The following is a 25,500-nucleotide window of genomic DNA, read 5'->3' on the forward strand; positions in this document are numbered from 1 at the left end:
CGCTCAATGATAACCGAATATTTTTGACCCGAATAGGATGATATGGACTTGGACAATATGAGGTTCCAACAAGATGGCGCCACAAGCCACGCAGCGTCGATGTCACATCGATTTATTGAAAACGACGTTTGGTGAACGTGTCATCGGTCGTGCGAATTAACGCCGTTAGACTGTTTCCTGTGCGGCTACGTCAAGTCTACGGTCTTTGCCAACAAGCCAGCGACGTTTGAGGAACTTTGTACGAATATCGAACGTGAAATTGCAGCCGTATAGGCCGATTTATGCTTGAAAACCGTCGAAAATTGGGTTCAGCGTCTGGACTTCTGCAAGCGTCACCGTGGTGGGCATGCAAAAGAAATCGAGTTCCACACATAATTTCATTGAATGTACTTTCACAAGAATAAAGAATGTCAATGATAGCCCAAACCGTTTTTGTTTCATTGAAAACCCCGTTACTAGATCCACTGCTCTCACTGAATCTACTTCTCAGCCCACATGTTTAAACAAATTTTGCTTTTTCGAACTCGTTGGTGCTATGGATTTCTATATCCTAAAATAACTCTGTGCTGCTTGTATTATGAACTCTCTAAGCTGTAGATGTGAATTTCGTTCACGATGCTGTAACCGATGACTTCAAAGAGTGCAATACTGGTGATGCTTAGCAGCGGAAGGTGAATCTGCAGAAATGTAGTTGCGGTAGCAATTGTCTACCCAGGACTGTATTGCTAAGGAAAAAGAATAAGAAGATATTGCGACATGGGTCTAAATTTCATGGACAAGGACAAGCAAGTCCTTAACCAACTGGATGTGTTGGAGATTAAAAAAAGCTGCAGTTTCTGCTTAAAATATATCACAAGGTGTTCAAAGAAATGGCACAGTAAACCCTTTATAAGACAATCGGAAGCTGAATCCTCTCCATTTCATAGAGATTACTTCAGGCTACCAGTTACAAATTGATAATGAAGACCTACTATACTGCAACTCTCAAGGACCCTGGTGTAATAAGTTTCTCACAAAATGACATCAGCTTGGTAGCGCATTTTCGAAATAACTCAAAACAATCGAGCGTTGAGAAACAGTAAACAATAATCGGATGCCATAAAAATATTGATGACATCCAGCAGCTGCCACCCCAAACCCCATTCACACATAATAACTTTTTATATCTTCCACCGGCGCTGCAATTGCGCTACGGAATCTATTGCGGTTGCATCAGCGGCTAAACCGGATTCTGTGAGTTCTGTTTTTTTCTTTTCTCTTTTGATTACCCGATTTTCTACCTCATGGCGTCAACGCGCTCGTCTCCTAAATCAAATACAGCCCATTACTATGCTGGAGCTGAAGCTGTAGCCGGAGCCGTTGTCATTTATAGCAATATTGTTGTGGCTTCTGTTGTTGATTGCTGATTGCTGTTGCTGATTTGCGCAATTCAAGTAAACAGCCGCCACAGCAGCAGCAACAACAACAACATATGTGTGCTTGTAGGCATTTTATTGCATTTGCGGGTAATCAAAAGCATAATTGCTTATTTGCTATACACAATGTATTGGGTTTTGTGTGTTGTATGCGGTTGCTGCACCGCTAGATATGCAATTATGTGTGTATGTTTGTGTATGCGGTGAGCTGAGATTGGTAATTTAATCTGACAAATAAAACAGTAGAATAATTTAACGCTATTCGGTAACGGGAATGATGCTGTAATTGCAAAAGTATGCGTAATTATTGTTTTTGCATTTTTTAAATACTTTTTTTGGCATTGATAATAATATTGGTTGTCAAGTTGTAAGCAGGAAAATTGAAATAATAAGAGGTTTTTTATTGTTGTAGCATTGGAATACAGTTTTGATTTTTTTAATAATTTTTTAATGTAATGGTAATTGAAATTATATTCGAAAGTCGAATCGCAGTGGTAATCATAAAAGCTGCGGTAATGGTAATCGAAAATTTAATGGTAATGGTAATCATATATGTAATGGTAATGGTAATCGAGAATATAATGGTAATCTTATATGTAATGATAATTGTAATGGTAATGGTAGTTTTAATTTTAATTAAAATTTTGATGATACTTAAGTTGACTGTAAAGTCGTCATAAATGTCATATATTTCATAGTATTGATAAATGTAATGGTTACCAGAAAAAGAACAATGGCAATCACACATATAACTAACGGTAATGGTAATCATAAATGAATAGTCATTGTATTCATAAATGTTATGTTAATGGCAATTATGCATACAATGATAATGGTGATAATAAATGAAATGGTAATGGTAATCGAAAATGTAATGGGAATGGTAAGGTAATTATAAATGTAATAGTAATTGTATTCATAAAAGTAATGGTAATGTTAATCACATATTTAATGACAGTGGTAATCATAAATGTAATGGTAATGGTAATTATATTGTAAGTTATAATGGCACTGAAGATGATTTAAAAATTGTTATTAACATATTTCATGGTACAAATATCTAACACATGTAAGTATATAATAATTATCGAAAAAAATGTAACTCAGGTAATGATAATTAAAACTTAGGTAGTAATGTTAACAGCTCAAATAATTTTAATTGCAGCTGTAGTCTTCGTCCAATAATCATGCGCGTAGCATTAAGCGTAATGCTATCAAAATTTGTTAAAATAATAATAATGAAAGCTTCGTTCGCATGTAATGCTAGGTGAAAAGTGGCAATCAGTTTATATATTATAATAAAATAGTAATTATAGTGGTATATGTACTTGAATTTATAACGTAGAAAAAATTGCAAGCATTAGGGTAATCGTAATGTAATTACAGTAATGATTATTAATGAATATTTTTTTATTGGAAATTAAAAACATTTGATCATGTATATATGTAATGGTAATGGTAATCATAAATAAAACGGTAATGATAATCGAAACATTTATGGGAATGGTAATCATTAATATAATCGTAATGGTAATCATAACTGCAATGGTAATGATTATCATTAAAATAATAATATTGGTAATTGATAATTAATGCAATAATTACCAAAAAAATACCATGGTAATCACAAATGAAACGGTAATCGTAAATTTAATAGTAATTTTCAACTAATTAATTGACAATTAAAATTACTTAAAATACTTCAATATTCGAATTCTAAAAGTACAAATAATTGGTAATGAAAGATATTTAAAAAATTTAGTAATTGAATTTATGATATGAAAAAATTTTCCGTAATAATTAAATTAATATAACAACATAAAAAAAGTAATTTATAGCAACTACAGTCTCAGTAATAATTGGTAATAAATATCGAAAAATGCGGTAATGGGAATTTCAGTGGTAATTAAAATGTAATTCAAATCTTGTAACTGTTATTGACGGTTGTTAAGCGTAACAGAAATGCAGGGTTAATGCAATTGTATTGGTATTGGTTATGGAAACTGTAATCTTATTATTATTTAAGTGCAAAATGCTGCCGTGTCTGCTGGGTACTACCAGATAGATATTTCTTAATGAATTCTTTGCAATAAAATTTAATTTTTCCACACTATTTTTCTGTAATGTGCCTTTTATATGCGCAATTCATTACCTGGCAGTAAAAACATAATATACAACAAGACTTACAACATTACAAAATAAAAACAAATATTTTTCCTTACAACATGATGCTAACAGACCCCACCTTCCTTTTCAAATCTGACATTTTTATGCAAATTTTAGTAAATATTTTTTAAATATGCACCACCTGAATCTATTTATACACAAGCATGAGTCAGTCATATGTAACTAGGTACTTAAGCAAGTTGAAAGCGTCGAAATATTTGACAAGAAGACCAGATGCTTAAAGATTTAAGTGTCGTACGCCAACCAGGCGTAAATGATGCAATGAAAAAGTAAGGGTTACGTTTGCGAGAGCAATTGGGTGTACTTAAACTTTTTAGTGCAGGCGACCTTTCTGCCATCCACCAGCAACGCTTGAGTAGCACATAAAGTTGGGCAAGTGTTGGTTGTATTTTGGAATTCCACGCCCTTTTTGGTGCTATTTTAGTTGCAAGAAGTTAAGCGCATGCCGAAACTAAAGCGAATTAACAGCTGAGTATTTAATTTGGGATTACTGGCAGCAAAGTAGCTTAGTAAATAAACTTGGGGTCGTGTGATAAGTTGGCAGGCTGTGGAAGAATCATAGGAAATTTATTACGAAAATATTGAGAAAGCTTCGAGGGCGGACGTAAATGGGAGCTCAAAAGACTCTCCCATTTTTAGTAGAGTTCACGTCGTACTTCTGGTTTTTTGATACTATGAATTTTGTGAAGTTTGATTTCAGGTGTCTTTTTAGAATGAGTAAGCATTAAGATACTGATATACTTGAATCTATAAACGTGAACATCTCCTGATGAAGAGTGAAGGACTTTGTATATTTCAGACCTAGCTTCAATTCCACCAACAATCTAAGCCTTGAGATCCAGTACAGAATAAATTTCGCCAACAGTTGCTACTTTGGAATCTGTAGGCAATTGAGGAGCAGATTCCTCTCTCGACCAAAAAAAATTTCGTAGTACAAGTCGCTCGTCATTCCTGTCTTATTACACCGATCAGTAGCATGAACGATGACGAACCGAGACGAGAAAATACTTTGGAGCAAGAACTATTCTTTGCAAGCTCTTTGGGGCCGTCTGCGTGAGTGACGAATGTCGAAGAACATAGAACCACGAACTATATGAGCTCAGCGTCGACATGGATATAACTAAGTTCAACGAATGGGCTGGTTGGGCCCTATTGTTCGCATAGAACTAATGCATCAGTGCAAAGGTCCCTCGATTTGAGATCGTTAAGTGGACAATAAAAGCAAGGACGCTCACGCGTCCAATGTAAAGAAGAAGTGCACAGCGAGATTTCTGCACTTGGGATGTACAACTGCCGCGATATTGCAAAGGGTATAAGCAACTGGCGAAGTTTCGCGCTTACGGCCCAAATCAATCCACAATTTTAGTGCCAAAGAAGAAGAAGAAGAAGATCACGTTTTGATTAAAATTCCATAAGAAAAGAATTTAAATATTCTATTTTCAATTTTTTGACCGACATAAGCCTTCCTGTGAACTCAAAACAAACAAACTGGCTTCACTTACTTTTGTATTGGTAAATATTCGGATTGTTTAAGAATTTTTCCTTTTGACATTTATTCACCTTCTGCTTCTTACTGCCGATGTGGGTCAAGAGAGAAAAAGCAACCAAAAAATGAACAACTCACGTTGAAAAATATTTGCTGCAAGACCCTTGTGCCAGAATACAAGTCTAAGGATGCACCAAAAACTAAAGGTTTACCCATACATGCACAAAAGCCTTTGCCGAAATAAACTACGTCCTTTAAATGCTCATGAAATTTTCCTTATACACTTTCAACACTAGTATGTACGTATGTATGTATGTCAACCATTCTTGTATTTGTCTGCAATGGATGTGTGCCACTTAAACGCTGTCGCATAGCAAGCGCTCTCTGCTGCAAGTTTCATTCCTTCGTTGCATTAGAATTTTCTGCCACACACATTCATGCTTTTCCTAGGCACGTTCATGCCGAAAGTAGTTGAAATATTTAAATATTTAAAATTTTAGGTTTATTTTTGGTGCTTTGGACAAGCGTTTTAAGCACTTCTCTGCTTGTGTGAGTGGCGAAAGCTAAAAATTGTGCGCGTCGACAAAGTGTGTGTACACAATGTATTACTTGCAAGCGTTGTTGCATAGTAAATTTGTTTAAACATTTTTTTTTGTTTTAGGGAATTTAGAATTTCGGTATTTGGCTGAAGAATACATAGTCCAATTTTATTAAATTCTAGTAAAATATATGGGATTGAACTACACTTTTATTATACTGAGGAAGATTTCAGGATTGTCAGCTGGGTGGGAATGGCTACCACACTCTAGAACCTAAAATTTTTGGAAAAAATAATTTCGAAACTGTTAAAAATTTGTTTTTTGAAAATTCTTAAAAAAAAACTTGACAATTTTCGACTTATTTTTTATAATAGCTAAAATCTCAAATTCTTAGATTAAAAAAAAAAAAAAAATTATGAAAAAAAATTTTAAAATTTTTGGGAAAGAAATTTGAAAACTTTTGGAAAAAAGTTTTGAAATTAAAAATTGAAAGCTTTTTGAAAATGTTCCGAAAAGATAAATTGAAAATGTTTGAAAAAAATTTTTGAAATTTTTTATTCATCAATTTCAAGAATTTTAAAAATTCAAAGTTAATGAAGGTTTTGTGAAAAAATTTAAATTTTTGGAAAAATTAAATTAATAAATTAAATTAATAAAATAAATTAAACTAATAGCTAAAATCTCAAATTCTTAGATTAAAAAAAACAAAATTTTTGTGAAGAAGGGAAAAAAATTTGAAAATTTTTGGAAACAAGTTTTGAAATTAAAAATTGAAAACTTTTTGAAAATGTTCCGAAAAGATAAATTGAAAACATTCGAAAAAAATCTTTGAAGTTTTTTTATTCAACAATTTCAAGAATTTTAAAAATTCAAAGTTAATGAAAATTTTTTGAAAAAAATTTAAATTTTTGGAAAAATTAAATTAATAAATTAAATTAATAAAATAAATTAGCTAATAACTAAAATCTCAAATTCGTAGATTAAAAAAACAAAATTTTTGTGAAGAAAAAAAAGTTTGAAAATTTTTGGAAAAAAGTTTTGAAATTAACAATTGAAAGCTTTTTGAAAAGGTTCCGAAAAGATAAATTGAAAACGTTTGAAAAAAATTTTTGAAATTTTTTATTCATCAATTTCAAGAATTTTAAAAATTCAAAGTTAATGAAGATTTTTTGAAAAAATTTAAATTTTTGGAAAAAATAAATTGATAACTTATTTTTTATAATAGCTAAAATCTCAAATTCTTAGAAAAAAAAATCAAAATTTTTGTGAAAATAAATTTGAAAATTTTTGGAAAAAAGTTTGTAATAAAAAATTTAAAACTTTTTGAAAATGTTCCGAAAAGATAAATTGAAAACTTTTGAAAAAAATTTTCGAAATATTTTTATTCAACAATTTAAGAATTTTAAAAATTCAAGGTTAATTAAAAATGAAAATTTTTAGAAAAAATAAATTGATAACATAATCACATAATAAAAATATTTTGAAATGTTTTTGAAAATGCGATTGGCAAGTTTCGGCCTATTTTTTATAGTAGCTGAAACCTCAAATTCTTAGATTAAAATTAAAAAAAAATCAATTGGAAAACAATTTTTAAATGCAAACTGATCGATCAAAATCAAGTCCCTGCATGGAAAAATTTTTCATTTGACTAGAAATCTTCAAGAAATTTGGCATTGATTATTATCCAAAGCAACTCTGCAATCTTCCATTATATTGTTCAGTTCGGTCATCTATAATATATAACTTCCATTCTAATTTACACTTTTTATTCAAGTTCTTCAACCAAGTATGCTTAGTCACATACAATATTGTTGTTAATACTTGAATGACAGCTGATGTGATGTGAGCTTAGAGCTCTTTACACAGCTATTATTTTGCCATGCAACAATCTCCAGCTCGATTCATGCACGTCCAATTATTTATTTATTAACACTTCTTTGCAGTAATTTAAAAATCGTTTTACAACAAGATTAAAATCTGATGAATCAGCACATAATTTAAAAAAATTATTTCAGCTACACTTCACTGACACACACACACACATACACACACACACACATCGATATAACTGAGCGCAAATCAAAGTTTGACAGCGAGCAATTTCCAACAGGTATCGACATTAATTATTATTTACGAACGAAAAAGATCTAATTTTGTCGAGTTTTCGCCCAAAAACAACAACGAAAATGAAAATCTTGAATTCACACCGCTGTTGGTGGTGGTTGCGATCAAATAAGCAAGTGCATTGAGCACAATTAGCGGCACCATGCCAACAACAACAGCACGACCCCACCACACCTACACGCTAAACTGTAGTTACTTAGGTATACTGAAAGACACGAAACGCCCGCAAGCATTCAACACCCACATACGGACACAGAGACTTACGTTCCACTTAACCCAGTGGGTAAGCAGTGTCTGAGGAAACCACACCGGCTGCTGGATGCTGCTGAAGATGATGACAGTTAAGTTGCTGATGACGCGACCTGTCATTGCGACGGCGATGACGACATGCCAGCCGATGTCATGATGATGTCAATAAGACAATAGGTGGTCATGAAATGCTTGCTGCTGCGGCGAAAGTGACGCTGTCGATGCAGATGATGGCGCGGCAATAATGTGTCAGCGCGCACAAGAAGCAGCAAATTGGCAAGCGAAAACAATTTTGCCAATTAGAAAATTATACATTATGAATAGACCAGTCAGTCACAGACACTCACACACACACACACATACACACACAAACCTTATTATCATCATAGACATCCATTGCTGCCCAATAATTATGCATTCGCCTTGGCACTCAGGTTGCTCATACGCCCCCAAGGACATACGACGTTGGCACAAAGTGAAAAGTGCCGTAGTTTTGTTGTTGGCACAAAATTCTATATTTTGACATTGAAGCTAAAATGTTTATAGTTTGGCAGCAAATCATATTTTTGCATTATTTACTATGTCTTCGAGCAGCACTCCCCACTTCATGGCACCTTTCACTCTCACACTCATTTAGTTTGCAGTTTTGGTGATTCATTAGCATTTAAAATCATTTGGGATGCTTATAGTAGACATTGCTGAGTATCCAAAGGAAAACGGCAAGTAACTAATCTATAATAGACACATTGGATACAATGTCAACTAGCAACAATAACAAATACAAGCAACCGGCAAGTTTGAGTTAGCAATGGTCTGTCAATGTTTTTTGTTGGCTGCGGAAGAGAAATGGGATACGGAATGATAATTACTATTGAAGTCTGCTGTCTGTGTGAGTGATTGACTGACTGGCTGCCTGACTAGCTGACTGAGTGACAATGGGGAATTGAGAAAAAGTGCATAATAACATTTTATTGAGTTGCAGCGCATATTTATTGCCAGTTATACTCTCACAGCATAAATTATGCAGTAGTTGGAGTGGAGTTGATTTACCGAAAATGTGCATAAAAGCTTGCTTTTGGTTTATATATATTATAAGGAATACATATTAAAATGTTGCTGAAATTATTGATGTGAAATTTTTTTTTTAAACCGAAGCTATAATGCACCTCAAAAATAAAGAATATTGCATTTAAAAACTTGATTTTGATTGTTCAGTTTGTATGACAGCTTTATGATATGGTAGTCCGAGTATTTTTTGCCAAATTTCATCCACAAGAACTAGACTTTGATCGATTAGCTTGTATGGAAGCTATATGCTATAGCAATCCGATCTGAACAGTTTTCCGGTTATTGTATTTTTGCCTTAAGCAATGACCCAAATTTCGTGAAGATATTTTCTCAAATGAAAAAGTTTTCCCTACAAGGAATAATTTCCGCTCGTTCAGTTTGTATGGTTCCAACAAATGAGCAGTTTCTTTAGGAAAAAAAAAACGTGTGAAAAATTTCAGAAATTATCTCAAAACTTGAAGTATTAGTTCGTGTAACACAAACACACGGACAGACAGACGAATATAGCTAAATCCACTATAGGGTCGACTTTTTCTCCTGGGTGTTACAAAACTTCGCGACAAACTTAATATACTCTATTAAGAGTATAATTATGTTGAACTTCTCTTACGACAATTTTTATAAATACTCGATGTCTTTCTCCGTTAAATTGACAAAAGGTTAACTTAACTTGATTTTACTTAACTTAACTTTTCTTAACTTAACTTTACTTAACTTAACTTAACTTAACTTAACTTAACTTAACATAACATAACATAACATAACATAACATAACATAACATAACATAACATAACATAACGTAGCATAACATAACATCACATAACGGTACAAAACGTAGTTTAACATAAACAGAGTGTAACAATGCATACCGTAACATAACATAACCTAATTTAACTTAACTTAATTTAACTTAATTTAACTTAACTTAACTTAACTTAACTTAACTTAACTTAACTTAACATAACATAAGGGAACACAACGCAGTATAACATAAACACTGTATAACATGCATACCGTAACATAACTTAACTTAACTTAACACAGCATAACTTTACAATACCTAACACATCTTCAAGTAAAATAGTATAACACAGTAATGTAACATAACGTGACATAAATAACATAACATAACATAAAAAACACTTAAATTAATATTCCTCAAAGCACCTTCTTCTTCTGGCTGTTGCTGAATTTTCCTCTGTTAAAATAATATAACATAAAACAGCGCATAACATAATATAACCTCTTTTTACACGACTTGAAGTTCCCCCTTCTCTTGGCTGTTGCAATGTTACTTATAGCTGAGTTTTTCTATTAACTTAACCAAGCAAAACATACCTTAACATCACATATTGTAATTCAAAAACAACTTAACATAAAAATTACCTGACTTAATAGCATTTCACGACAGGATAAACTATTACAGAGGACACAATAAACCATAGGTAGCAGTGCAAACCTCAATTGTTTTCTACCTTTTTTATATGATAGAACTAGTGAATCCGGCCACGCGTTGCTGTGGTGTGTAATTTATACTATTATTCATATAATAAACTATTCAATACAGTGAAAATTTTATTTACTAATAAAGGCGAAAACGTTTGAAGAACAAAATAACGAATTTAATGCTGCTTTCCAATGTCTGGTTACCAGCCTTTCTATCCAGTTGATAGGGTTGTCGGCTTAATAGACTGTACTTAATAAATACCAACAAACCGCCAATGTGCACGGTTAATGGAGATGTCCGCGTAATAGAGCGTCCATTTAGTAAAGCTTTCACCGATTTTTTTATTTATGAATTGTTTTACTATCCTATGTTCTAAGTTGCTTCAAACTGAACACAGTGTGCTAAATTTTGCTCAAATCGGTTCAGTAGTTTAAGAATCCATCGCGGACAATAATTTTTATATATAAAGATATAACGGAACTCAAAGTATCGCCTAAGGCTTACGAGCTTTATTTTCTGTTTCCAGCTGTAGTTGCCCTCCATGTACATATATATGTATGTACCTTTAAACCCCTTTTACAAAATATAAACAAATTTAGTAAACAAAAAATAAATAAATAAAGTAAAGTACTCAAATTTAGTCAATGGGCTATTTTAAAAGCAATGAATAATTCAAATCGAAAATACCTACTTAATAATAGCTGAGTAATAATACGCATATACAGATACATACATACATACAAATATAATATTACTAACGTCTGACTTATGCATCACCAGTAACGTTATGCGTTTGTCGTAAAAAGATTGTCACTTTGCCTACAGCGAAATTCATCAATAATGCAAATTAATGCCAAAATTAATGGTATCAATGAACTGAAGACTGTAGTGACACACACATATTCATTTCAACATATTTCGTCATCAAGGAAATCAATTGCTAATTCAATCAGAGTTTCTTGAATATACAATATGTCACTAGTTTCTAGTATATACTATATATGTATATATACATATTTATGAATTGTGAGTAATTTTCGAATTCGAGAAAATCAGAATTAGTTCATTGTACATATTTTGGGGGTTTTCAAAACTACTATCACTTTTGATATACTGAGACTTGCTATAAACTGTGTTACAAGATTTCGTTGCAAATATTCGAGAACGAATTATCAGAAAAATGTGCTGTTATATTGTATTATACTTATATATTTTACATCTACCTATAATATTAAGTCAGCAGCGATTATTCTATTGTATATCCGTAGCAATATATAATATAACCGGAAGTCGATTTCTTATCTTTAATAATAAAATGATCAATCCTTTATTAGTTTGTTCGATTCGCTGTTATGTAAGGGTCAATATACGCCGTTGCCAGTGTGCAAAGGAACATAAATCTTCCGTAGAACCTTTCTTTCGTAATGTCGACTCATCAGTTGTTGCCATCGTCCATGCCTCTGCAGCCTCTGCCCATATAGCAGGACGGGAATCATGAGTGACTTATAAAGTTTGATTTTTGTTGGTCGAGAGAAGACTTCACTTCTCAATTGCCTACTCAGTCCGAAGTGGTGCATGTAGGTAAGAGTTCCTCAATATATGTATGTACAATGGAAGATGGGATCATGTGTTGAAGTTCACGCAAGTGAGGAGAGTTCTTTGAGTGCCATTCACTTGGGAGTGCCCAGAAATGATTCATTTGCATATGGCTCAAGCAGCTCACGTTTTCCGGCCTAAGACCAAGTATCCTCTGGGTAGCCAAAGAACAACCATTTGAAGGTGAGGTAAAGCTTGTTTGGGACCCGCCACGTAAAAAACGCCCCCAATGAAAAGTCAATATAAATGGCTTATTAAATAAAAAGTTTTCTTTATAAGGGCTTGTGTCTGGTGGGTCGGCTTGTATGGCTGTATAGCTATTATCTATTCAAGGTACATATATACTATATATTTAATTCTCATATTATTGGTTTATTAATAATCTTAGCAATCTTTAAAACTATTTTATTGAGTCTGTTGCCAACAACAATTGCAAAAATTCTGTAAGATTGTAGAATATTACGAAATGTTTTCCACGTGCCACAATATTTACGAACATTTAAAAATAGTTGTTGTTCATAATGCCCGGCAATTCATACTAATTAGCATATTGAATACATGCTCATAACTATTTTATTTATTTATTTAGTAATTAGCATAAAAATCGCCAAAGGAAATTTTAATAAATTCCAGTCAGTAAACGCTGGCGTTACAATGATGCGCTCGAGTAGTTGAGTGTGTTTTCAGTATTCACACATCTAATAGTAAGTATATTGTGTATTGTGCAACAAAAAGTTGTATGGATATTTAAGTTCTTTTTCTGTATTTGTGTTTATTGTAAACGTTGCTGTAGGACAAGCTACATATGTTTACATACATATGTATATGGTATATACTAGTACTTACATGTATATATATTTCAAATTTATGTCTATTTATATCCCGAACTCGCTGTATTAAGTTAGTAACAGCCAGAAGAAAACATCGGCGAACCTATTAAATAGTTATATGTATATAGTATAAATAATCAGCGTGTCGAGTTAGCCCTTTTCATCCGCCTGCGCAACCGCTCGATCTGTGTGTATATATGCGAACAAGTCCTTTAGTTCTCAAGATAACGATCTCAAATTTTTGACACTCCCTTTTCTCTTTCAGAAGCTGCTCATTTGTCGGAATCGTTGATATCGGACCATTATAGCATATAGCTGCCATATAAACTGGTCTATCCAAATCGAGTTTTTATATGGAAAACTTTTTTAGTTGACTAGCTATCTTTACTAAATTTGACATAAAGTATTATCGAAGGCAACGCTACAATCTCTGAAAAAATTGTTCGGATCGGGCAACTATAGCATATAGCTGTCATACAAACTGACCAATCCAAATCAAGTTCTTATATGGAAAACTTTTATATTTGACTAGCTATCTTTACTAAATTTGACATAAAGTATTATCGAAGGAAACGCTACAATCTCTGAAAAAATTGTTTAGATCGGGCCACTATAGCATATAGCTGTCATACAAACTGACCAATCCAAATCAAGTTCTTATATGGAAAACTTTTATATTTGACTAGCTATCTTTACTAAATTTGACATGAAGTATTATCGAAGGCAACGCTACAATCTCTGAAAAAATTGTTCAGATCGGGCCACTATAGCATATAGCTGCCATACAAACTGACCAATCCAAATCAAGTTCTTATATGGAAAACTTCTATATTTGACTAGCTATCTTTACTAAATTTGACATGAAGTATTATCGAAGGCAACGTTACAATCTCCGAAAAAATTGTTCAGATCGGGCCACTATAGCATATAGCTGCCATACAAACTTACATATCAATATAAAGAAGAAGATCTTTATATAGCCTTTTATGCTATAAGAAATACATCTGCGAAGAAGACCAATAGTAGCTTCAGTGCAACCGAAGTTAATTTTTTTGTTCTTATTTACGTGTTTGTTGTAAACGTGACTGCGGCACAAGCTTTTTATATTACATTTATGCACATACTTTATATGTAATTATTTTATGTGTGCAAAAATACAAATTTATGCATGTTTTTGTTGTTTTTATAGCGCATATATTATAATTTCACAAACACACACAGGCATGCGCAGTAGTCGTTTTGTTTGTTTATTGCCCATTTGACAGACAGCTTGACTGGCAGCAACTCGCCATACTGGTTTGGAAGTGTTTAAGCGATTAAATTCTTACACACTTACTACTGTACATTACTGCACAATGACAGGTGTTCAAATTATAGAATATTTAAATATTTGTATGCATTCATGTGTGTGTGTCTGTAAATATTTATTGAAAACTGCACGTATTTCGTGTGCATGTGTGTGCTTGTGTATACATTTTCAATGATTTATTGTTGCTAAAATCTTAAATGCAAACACTTATTATTTTAATTAGCATTTTTTTGTGGTTGTTGTGTTAATTTTTTGTCAATATTTTTGTGCTTTTGTTTACAAATTATTTTCACTTTGTGTAAATTATAAGTTGGCACTTTGTTAATTGAGTTGACTGCTTGAGTCGTAACTGCATTAATAGCGGTCACATAGGTTTGTGTGTGTGTGTGTGTGTGTTTACACCTGTGTATAAACATATATATATGAATATGCATGCAGTTGTTGTTGTTGGCGTGTGGCGCTTTAGGCGACAATGTGGCTTAAAGAGCATAACCATTTATACAATATATATATAAGTAATATATATACATACATACACACACATATAAATAATTTTATATACATATATAAAGAAATTTACACATATATATACACATACATATCACAACCATTTGCATGACTAACTTGACCCAGTTTAGAGAGCTGGTCCATCAACTTTTAGCTTCATCATTAAGTCACCAAACAATGTCAAGTCTTCGAGAGATTGAGATTTCTCTAGCAGTATTTCACTTCTGACGAAATTATATATGTATATTTACAGCTCATATAGTAAATAGTGTTAGTGACTTGCAACAAATCACTGCATTTCATACGAAACCGGCATTTAAATGAAGCTCAAACTATCTCATATAAGTATTGGAACAACTCATTGAAATTCTTGTAATGCTGTCGTTACAAAAACGAAATTGTTTTATTCAAAACGGATCGTAATTTTATTGTGTTGTTCTTGTTTGAATACGAAAACCACCTGCAGCTGCGACTTTCACTTACTGCCGGTGGCCTTGGTGCCCTTTATTAGTATACACAGAACAGGTACTTTAAGTAATAAAAATTAGTAATCAAAGTAATCGAAGAAATATTTAAATATATGCTGGAATTATATAAAAAGCAGAAAAAATTAACTTCAGTGCCACTGAAGCATAATACACTTAACAAATAAATAGGTTTCCATACAGGAACTTGATTTTTGTCAAATAGTTTGTATGGCAGCTATATGCTATAGTGGTGCGATCTAAACAATTTGTTCGCCAATTATAGCACTATCACCGGAAATAATCTGTACTCAATTTTGTGAAGATATCTTGTAAAATAAAAAAGTTTTCTATATAAGGACTTGATTTTGATCGAATAATTTGTATGGTAGCTATATGCTATAGTGGCGCGATCTGAACAATTTTTTCAAAAATTGTAGCAATGCTTTGGATAATAATTCTTGCCAAATTTCGTTCTCAGATCTTGTCAAATAAAAAAGTTTTCCATACAAGGGCTTGAGTTTGATAGAGCAGTTTGTATGGCAGCTATAAGCTATAGTGATGCGATCTGAACAATTTCTTCGGAGATTGTACCATTGTCCCGATTAATTATCAAAGTCGAATTTCAAGAAGATATCTTATCAAATGAAAAAGTTTTCCATACAAGGACTGTATTTTAATCGGTCAGTTTGTATGACAGCTATATGATATAGTCCGATATCGCCTCTTCCGATAAATAAGCAGTGTTTTGAGAAGACAATAGCATGCTGAATGTTTAGGAATGGTAGTACTAAAACTGGGGGACTAGTTCTCATATATATGGTTATTGTTCTGCGTTTCCTACTGAGTGTTACAAACCTTACCCCTAATACTTTTATATACACATGTGATCCTAATAAAAGACATTGCAAAATTCTGCCCGTTTTAAATTTATATCTACTAGTGAGGTATTATTTCACTATTTTCATAAAGCTGCCTCGATGAGAAAGTTGTTGACCGGACTGGTTAATAAGTATTCTCTTAAATTCAACTGAAAGTTGCCAAATCTGTTGTTGTAGATCTCATTTGGTTTAGAAATATCAATTTGAGTTTGATGAGTAGTTAAAAACTGGTCCAATATTGCCCAAATACTTCAGTTTGAAGATTATTTTTGCTTTTAGGTTATGTTGGGTTACACTGGCTCAATGCCACGCCATGCAAATCTACTGGTCCTTAGTTATATCAAATGGAGGAGAAGTATTTGTCATGCAAGACGTCAACTTTTTTGCGAACTTTAAGAGCGACTTGATATCTAAGTTTGATACTTCGTCTAGTCCTTTGAACTGCGAAGCTCAAAGATATTTAAGATGGGTTCTAGATTATGCTGGAAAGAGGCGTAGGAGCTGTTCCAGCGTCTCTCTCATGCCAACTTCTTTGGTGATTCAGCATATACTTAACTTAAGGCATTCATTCGCAGCCTGATCCGTCTATCAGCCCTTTTGTAAATTTCATTGTATGTATTTGTTCAATAGTTAGACGAATGACGCTTTTGGCAATCTCATCCAGCCCGAGCTTACAATTGTAATATTTAAAATTACTTCTGGTCACTTTATACCATATTTTTCAAACATATATACTACATTTACAAAACCTAGGGCAACTGATAAATGTAGCAAAATTTTTTGATAAATATTTTTATAGTTAATAGAAAATTGTGAGTTGTAAGATAGTTTTTTTTCTTTATAACAAAAAATCTAGAAAATAAATTAGGCCAACTTTGACTTAACAAAGCTTATGGAATGCTGAATCGAAAAAGCAATTAGCATAAATCAAGTGCAAGCGATCATAGCAATTAGTTATACCACTTTACTTAGATATTCTCTGTCGCTGGCAAAAATTTACATGACATTACTAGTTGTTCCATATTGATATTCTACCGCAGTCTAACGGAGGAGAGGATGAAGAATGTTGATGGTTATAAAACTAAAATCAGTTAGTAACATTATTCCAATAAAACCTTCTTCGAAAAATTTACAGCAATCTTAGACCTTTAATGATACTACAGGCGGTATGCCAGACCACCATTTGCCATGATCGTTAACTGCTCAACTTTTGACAACGCGTTTGAAGCAAATTGGACTCAACAGATTCAAGTGTTCAAGAACCACGAAAGTATACTTTTTTACAGTTAAAAAAATGTTCGCTGTTGAATATATTTTTACTAAGAAAAATGACAAAATCTACGCAGAAACTTACAAAGACGCAAAAAATGTTACGATACGCTCTAGATAGGGTTTAAAGTGGCCACCACTCAGCTGCTGTAATGGTTTCCCCACCAAGAGAGTTAAAGTGAAGACCTGTATTATCAATTTATAAAACGGGAGCAAAGATGTACATACGTTTTGGAAGTGGTGGTAAATTAGTTAGGCAATATTTTTCTTAATGAAGAGCACTGAAAATTTCGTCAAGATTCTGCTTCAGCATACACAAGGCAAAAATCCACACAGCAGTGGCAATATACAAGGTTATGTAGCTGTATATGATTGTCCAACTTAAAATACAGACTTGAATCCATTAGATCACAGTTTGCTAGCAGAATTGGCGAGCATAGAATATGGTAAATTTGGAGAGTTTCGAAAAGTCTTAGGTTCGCTACTGACCAATGGCCATATCATTTGAGTGCTTGTGTGAAAGGAAAAGGTGAGCATTTCGAATATAACCTTATAACAAAGCTTTTGGCGGTACTAACTAGAATTTAAGTGTCTTTTTGTGTGAAACTAAAATGCCTCACAAAAGTCAAATTTTTGACTTCGTTTTAATTACAAAATTCTCAGTTTCAAACAGAAACTCCAATAGAAGTTGCGTTTCGACAGCTTTGATATTAAGGCAAATGTTTCAAGATGTTCATCTTCAACTCTTACACCAATACACGCTATTGAATCGCGGTATTAACTGCGACTGATCATTTTATTGAAAGGACCTGTCTACACTTGGAATCCCCAATTGCCGCCAAACAGCGAAAAGAAAGAACGACTTGCGCGTGAGTTATAAACTTAGCTACAATCGTGTAAGCGGTGCCTACGCTAATAACGCAGAAGAAGATTATTTGTTGTGAACTTAACTAGATGATGAAGATGTCTACAGAGAACTATTTCAATGTTCGATACCAGTTAACAGATCATTTAACTTCTTTCTAACTACATATGTACCGAACTCCCATAATGATACACGATTTCTATAAGAATCACAGCCTTTTTATGAATCAATAGAAATTCCAATTTGAATTCAGATAACAGACCATTTGCCTTCTTTCATCGATCACTCAGGGTTTTGAGTATACAAAATCTTGACAAAAAAAAGTACACCAAAACTGTCAAGTTTTCATGAAATTTCATTATAAATAGAAGCACTTCGAAGCGACAGTACAGAACAAGAGGAAAACACTGTAAAATCACTACTCCATCTACAATTAAAGCTATATTTTCACTCCCATAATGATACACGATTTCTATAAGAATCACAACCTTCTTATGAATCAAGAGAAATTCCAATTTGGTTACAAACTTTTATCAAAGTTTGTCGTTTTTATGTTGCTCTGTAAGCTGGCATTACGAATCCACGCTTTGTGCGCATTTATAATGCGTTAACCGCAACAACAATAGCAACAGACGCAAACAACTCTCACCGATATTGAATTGAAATACAAACATACAAACATAAACCGCAAAAGATGCGTACAAACGTATGGTTATGGTATGGCGTCCGGCGGCAGATGATTTAGTATGCATCATGTGGCATAATCTGAGGTTTATTTTTATTCAATATGGAATAAAAGAAATTCCATAATACATATGCAAAATAGAAATATTAATAAAAAGAGACAACTGAAAAGTGCAAAGCTCACCAAATGCGTTCAAAGCATCTGTGGTGGCTTATGGTTTGTTTTTGTTGCAGGCATGAGTAATTTACGCAGCAATGCGAAATGCCAAGCTACTTATATATGTACATATTTATATATTTCTTCGTGCGTATTTCTATATTTCGTCGCTTGGACTTGAACTGAATACCTAAAACACCTGAGATGTGAGCCAGAGCTGATTTGCGATAAACAGCTGATTTGTGCTCAACAGCTGATTTGTTAACAACTCTTAGACAAATAACTGTGCGATCGATCGATCGTTCGGCGCTGCTGCTTGTGGTCGGTTACGTTTTGGCGTGTGGCAAACGCGCGCTTTCGCAACGCTCGAATGCACAGTCAGCAAATCACAGTCAACAAATCACAGTCAACTAGCCAGTTTAATACGTGAGCAGACGCGGGCGATATCACAACAGACTGTGCTGCGGTGGGACTAGGTCTGAGATCGAATAGCGCGCTAACGAATTTGCGAAGAAAACATTATAGAAATTACAATTAATTACGATTTTAAAATAATAACGGAGAAAACATAAAATATTTTTGGGAAAAAATATATTTCAGTGCATGAAAAGTATTAAAAGATAAAATTTGAGAATAAAAATTGGTGGGGGTTTACTAAGTTTAATAATAAGAAAACAAAAACAACACGAAAAAAAGTGAATTAAAACAATATATCGTTAAAGCTTAAATTAAAAAAAAAATTAAGCTTTAAAATAAAATAATATAGCTTAGAAAATAAAAAAAAAAACATAAAAAAATTGTCTTACAAAAATATTTATGAAAGTAGAAGTATATTTCAGCAATAAAAAACAACAACAACAACAAAAAGTGCAATTCGAAAAACAAAGTGAATTTAAAAACGCTTGACAAAAATAATTTGGTGAGAGTTTAAGAATAGTTTAACAACACGAAGGTGAAAAAACAACAACAACACAGCACTTTTTTAATATTTTACAACATTTTTAAATAAATTAATTTGGCAACAATTATATATAAAACTAAAAAATAGTTGTTGAAAAAAACAACAACAAATACTGAATGCTGAAAGAAAATATTTAAAAACAAGAAAAAACGTTAACTTCGGTTGCACCGAAGCTAAATACCCTTCACAGGTGCATTTCTGTTAGTAACTATGTGTTCAGTTTGTATGGAAGCTATGTATATGCTATAGTTAACCGATCTGATCAATTTCTTTGGAGATTACATTGTTGCCTTAGAAAATAATATATACCAAATTTCGTGAATATATCTTGTGAAATGTGAAAGTTGTCCATACAAGAACTTGATTCCGATCGTTCAGTTTGCATGGCAGCTATATGTTATAGTGGTCCGATATCGGTAATTCCGACAAATGAGCAGCTTCTTGAAGAGAAAATGACGTTTGCAAAATTCCAAAACGATATCTTAAAAACTGAGAGACTAGTTCGTATATATACAGACAGACGAACATGGGTAAATCGACTCAGCTCGACATACTGATCATTTATATATACTTTATGGGGACACCGACGCTTCCTTCTGGGTGTTACAAACTTCGTGATAAACTTAATATACCCTGTTCAGGGTATAATAAAGCGTTAATGTCAGATCAAAATCAAATAATTAAAAACAGAATAACTTTTTTAATACTCTTTAATTAATTTAAACAGAAATAATTTTCAAAAAAATATTGAAAATTTCGTACAAAAAAAATTGTATCTAAAAATATTGCAAATTTCGAAAAAATAATATCATCTGTAGTGAAAGAAAGACGAGAATTTAACGAAAGAAGCAGTAAAGAGGTGCGCCCGAAAATTTGAAAAGTTCGAAAAATTATTGGAACAATATACATAAGTATATAAATACTATAAATAGTAAAAAAATAAAAACAAAAAGTCTCGAAAAAAAACAAAATAGTTAGCTGTGAGCCTTATGTTGTTTCTGTTGTTATAAAAAATATTCGAAGATTCAAAAACTAGCAAAACATTTATTCGAAAAAATACATAAAAAAAATATTTTAATTTTAAACAATAATAAATTACATAAAAACCAAACTAGTTTAAAAAAGACTAACTGAAAATATTTTAGCTCAAAAATTTATCTTCGAAATTAAACATTTAAACAAAAACTGAAAATTTAATAAATTGCAAATTACAAAAATAAAAAAAAATAATTGAAAATTCAAAAATAAAAAAAAATTTTTTTATATTTAAAAAAAAATTTTCTTCAAAATTAAAAATTTAACCCAACACAAAATTAAATAAATTAAAATTTTAATTAAAAAACAAAATGAAATTAACAATCACAGCCGTAAAACTAAAATTATTTGCCCGCAAACAACTGCAAATTGCCAAAAAATTCTACCCACCCTAAATGAACTCTACGAAATGTTTCTGCGTCGCGCCATACAAGTCTCCACAGTGCTAATCTATTGGTTAGTCATTGTGCCGGTAATTTCGAAATATTTGGAGGACATCAAATGGATGCGTCGCAACAAATGGACGCGCAAGAAATTGGGCTTTTACGGCATTGCCGCCTTCGCCTTCATCTTCGTCTACTTCCTCTGCATGTACGCGTATACGTTGTGCAAGCGTTGGGAGCGTAAAATCCTAACGGACATGAAACAGTCCGTCTCAAAGGCGGCCGAGTCGGAGGTACCCTCCGCAGCCACGTCAATGGCTACCGTCGCCGAATTGGAGCCACTCGAACGCAAACGGCCGACGCGTCAGGTGATTTTACCAGCGCCACCTGCACACAGTGCCAGCGCACAATTACTCATGAAGGAGCAACAATTGCAGGAGCAGCAGCAGCAGCAGCAACAACAACGACCAACTGGTGCGCGCAATAAAGTGAATATTCTGCGTTCGGCGCCCAAAATACCCACGGTGCACCGTTTGCCGCCGTTGGCGCCATTGCAGGAGCAACCGTACGGTAGCGAGTTGGAGGCGAAGAATAAGCGCATAAGTCGCACGGAAAGATTGACAACAGAGTTAGCGGATATTTTGCGGCGTTATTATCGCATGAGTACGGGTAACGGTGGCAGCAAAGCGCCCACAACGATGGCGGAGCGTGTGTAAAAGACAAGAAATATTAGCTAGTTGCTTAGTAAATTGGTCGTATAGCTTTGGTTATAATATATATTTATGTATTTTCGTTCAACTTGAAATGGTATTTTAGTGGAAAGCTTCGAATTTGAGAGTTTGGAAGATAAAACTTGGTTGTAAAAATCCGTAACGATACTCTGCTGTGGTTAATTTCTATGTGTAGGTGTTGCAGTGGAGAAAAGAAATCTTTTTATATTTGACTAAGATTGGTCTCAACTAACTAACTAACTAACGATGATAACTTTATTTTCGAAAAACAGTTTGTGAAAGCTCACAATGAAAGTTTAGACGATTGTGTCAAAATCTCTTTACCTTTGATGAATATTGGTCTCAACAAAAATACGATTATTATTACAAGTAGTTAAGACTGCAGCGATGATAGTATTCTTTTCGAAAAATTATAAGTGAAAGCTCAAAACGAAAGTTTAGACGGTTATGCCAAATTATGTAAGAGACGTCCACATTTGACAAAAATTGGTCAACACGAATGGTACCAATATTGCAAGTAAATACATGTAGCTATAATTTGCGTTCTGCAGATTGATTTGTGAAAGCTCGAAATGAAAGTTTCGATGGTTCTAGCAAGTTTTTTAAATGACTTCGAGAAATTAAAATAGAAATTACAACTATTTAAGAATATTCAATCGATCATTTTTTTTCGAAAACCGATTTGTGAAAGCTCATAATGAAAGCTTCGACGTTTTTGGAAAATTTTGTAAGTAATTTTCAGAAGAAATATCTTTTGCTTGACGTAAAACAATTTGTGAAAGTTTTAAATCAAAGCTTTGATGAAAGTTTCTCAGTAAAAGAAGTGAAAAATGAACCAAAAAATCAAGCGATATTTATAAATAATAAATTTGATGAAAGATTTCTTAATACATGATGTATAATTTGGGTGGAGTTCAGAAGAATTTTTAATAATTAATGTAATAATAATGTGTTATTATAAGGTAAAGCTCAAACTTTAAGTGCTATGGTTTCAAAAAAGTAACAAATGAATTTAAGAAATTGTAAACTTTAATATAAACAATGAGTGTTAAAAAAAAACAGTTCATTATTCTCCAAAGAACACAAATTTCATACAAAAAATTTATATATACATAAAATTATTGACTAAAATTAACAACTTGGCTGTGTATGAAAATGAATGAAAGCTCCTGCGTAAGCTTTAACCTGTAATAAAAAAATAACAATAAAATTTTGCAAATACTGCTCAAAGTAAGAAGAAGCTTTCAATTAGTGATTACTCCAGTGAAAGCTCCACTGGTCTTACTAGTGAAAGCTCCGAAGAAAGCACTGAGCTAAGAAGTTTATTAAAATTAGATTTAAATTGTATATATTGTATAAATTTCGAAGTGTGTTTCTTGTACTAAAGCCAAGCCGCCTGTGATAATATCATTTACTTTTAATTATATATTTTATATTTGAAATTTGCTCTCAATTTTCCTAGAATATGATCAAAATGAATTCAGTATAAATTTTATTGCTAATTTTCTTGAAGTTTTCTTGAGCTAACATTGAAATGAATAATATTTTAAAGAGTACTAACAAGGTAGAAATCGTGCAAAAAGTTTTGAGAAAAAAATTTTGAAAAATTTTCAGAATTAAATACAAATTTTTTAAAGCTAAAAAAATTATACCTTACTTTGCTTTTGGTCTTTTTTTTACAAACAATATATTTTTAACTATAATTATAACTACAACTATAACATAACTATAACTTTTCCCTTCTTCTGCACTGCCAAACATCACTTTTTACTAGAAATAACTTTTTTTTATTTGCAACGTTTATTTATTTCAATTCTTATTTTGGCTTGCTGTTCATTAGCATTTGACGTTTTTGCGTTGTAGACATGTTAATTTGCACGTCTTCGCATTGGCCACACTTGATTTGGGTATTCATTAATATTGTACTACACATGTAGATATGCAGATAGGGATATCCTTTTTCGGTGAACAACGTCAAAATCGTTTAAGCAATGAAATGATAATAAAAATAAAGCGCTTTAATGGCAAATAGCAATAAAAATTATTCAATTATTCCAAAGGTTAATTTGAAATATAAGTGAGGTATCTCAAAATAAGTTGGCGGATATATTTATAAGAGATGTTTCAGTTAGCGTGGCTGAGAAAATTTTTAGAAAAATTTAATAATGAAAGTATAAAGCCTTTTGTGTTTTGTGTAGAGACAAATATTTTGAAACAAAAACAATGAAATTCTATAAATAATTGAGAAGGGATTTTTTTTTTTTTAATTTATAGAATATATAATTAGAAAATAATACAAATTAATATGAAAATTAATAGCAATTGTGTTCAAATTAAAAAGTTTTTGAATTTATTATTTTCGAAATGAAATTATGTAAAATAAATCTTTAAAAATATAGAAAAAATAATAACTTTTTCTTTATTGGCGTAGGCACCGCTTACGCGTTTATAGCCGATTAATAACAACTAACTGGAATTAATATATTGTTTTTTAATGGAATATTTTCTGAATAAAAAATAATTTAAAAGATATATAAATATGAAAACTATTTTAAAAATAATACAAATATACTGAAGTAAAATCAGAATATAACAAAAAATTTATTAAAAAAAAATAAAAATGTGTAAAATTTTATTTTTTAATAATATAAAAATAAAATAAAAAATATAATACAAAAAATTAAATAATTTTATATAACGCAAAAAAATCAAAAAATAATCATCTCTATTTTTATATAATAAAAAGCCTTAAAATATAATATCAAATATATACACACACGATTAAACTTAAAAAAAATTATAAAAATATTGATTAATATGTTATAATAAAATAAATACATTTTTTAGGTTAAAAAATATAATATTATAAAAATTCCTCTTTATAAAATAACGCAGTAGAAACTTTTGTAAACATTTTAGAAAAAAAAAAATTTCTTTAGAGAAAGCAAAATAAATAAGTTGTGACAATTAAACAATATTGATTAATTTAATAAATTATAGTAAAGTAAAACATTTTTTTAAATACAATAATAAAATAAATAAATTTTTGGATGAAATAATAATAATTAAAATTATTTTTTTATTTAATAAAATAGTTGAAACAATTACAAATGTTAAAAAAACTATATTTTTTCTTTAAAAAAATCAAAAAAATATTTTCATAATTTAATTTTGAAAAAGTTATTTGGAAACAAAGAGGAGTTTTTTTTTAAATACTTCGTTTTTAATAAATAAACAAAAAAATTAATTATATTTTTAAATAATAAACTAAATAAGTTTCTCCGTGATAATGAATCCCTAGTGTGATAAAAA

The 25,500-nt window shown here is 31.8% G+C and overlaps 2 protein-coding genes across 2 annotated transcripts in view; one reads left to right on the forward strand and one right to left on the reverse strand.

Annotated features, from left to right (window-relative positions):
• Positions 1-25,500, reverse strand: part of LOC126754207 (sodium/potassium/calcium exchanger Nckx30C) — a 364,196-nt gene that overhangs the window by 170,759 nt on the left and 167,937 nt on the right. The window lies entirely within an intron of this gene.
• On the forward strand, positions 21,373-24,673 carry LOC126754206 (uncharacterized). The gene has a single exon (XM_050466171.1). The coding sequence runs from the start codon at positions 21,484-21,486 to the stop codon at positions 22,171-22,173; it is 690 nt and encodes a 229-aa protein (XP_050322128.1). The 5' UTR covers positions 21,373-21,483; the 3' UTR covers positions 22,174-24,673.

The sequence above is a fragment of the Bactrocera neohumeralis genome, chromosome 3 (assembly GCF_024586455.1).
Source record: "Bactrocera neohumeralis isolate Rockhampton chromosome 3, APGP_CSIRO_Bneo_wtdbg2-racon-allhic-juicebox.fasta_v2, whole genome shotgun sequence".
In the NCBI taxonomy this organism is placed as follows: Eukaryota; Metazoa; Arthropoda; class Insecta; order Diptera; family Tephritidae; genus Bactrocera; species Bactrocera neohumeralis.

Excerpts from the sequence above, each read along its gene's own strand:
- LOC126754206 (XM_050466171.1), top strand. The coding sequence starts at position 21,484 with ATGTTTCTGCGTCGCGCCATACAAGTCTCCACAGTGCTAATCTATTGG.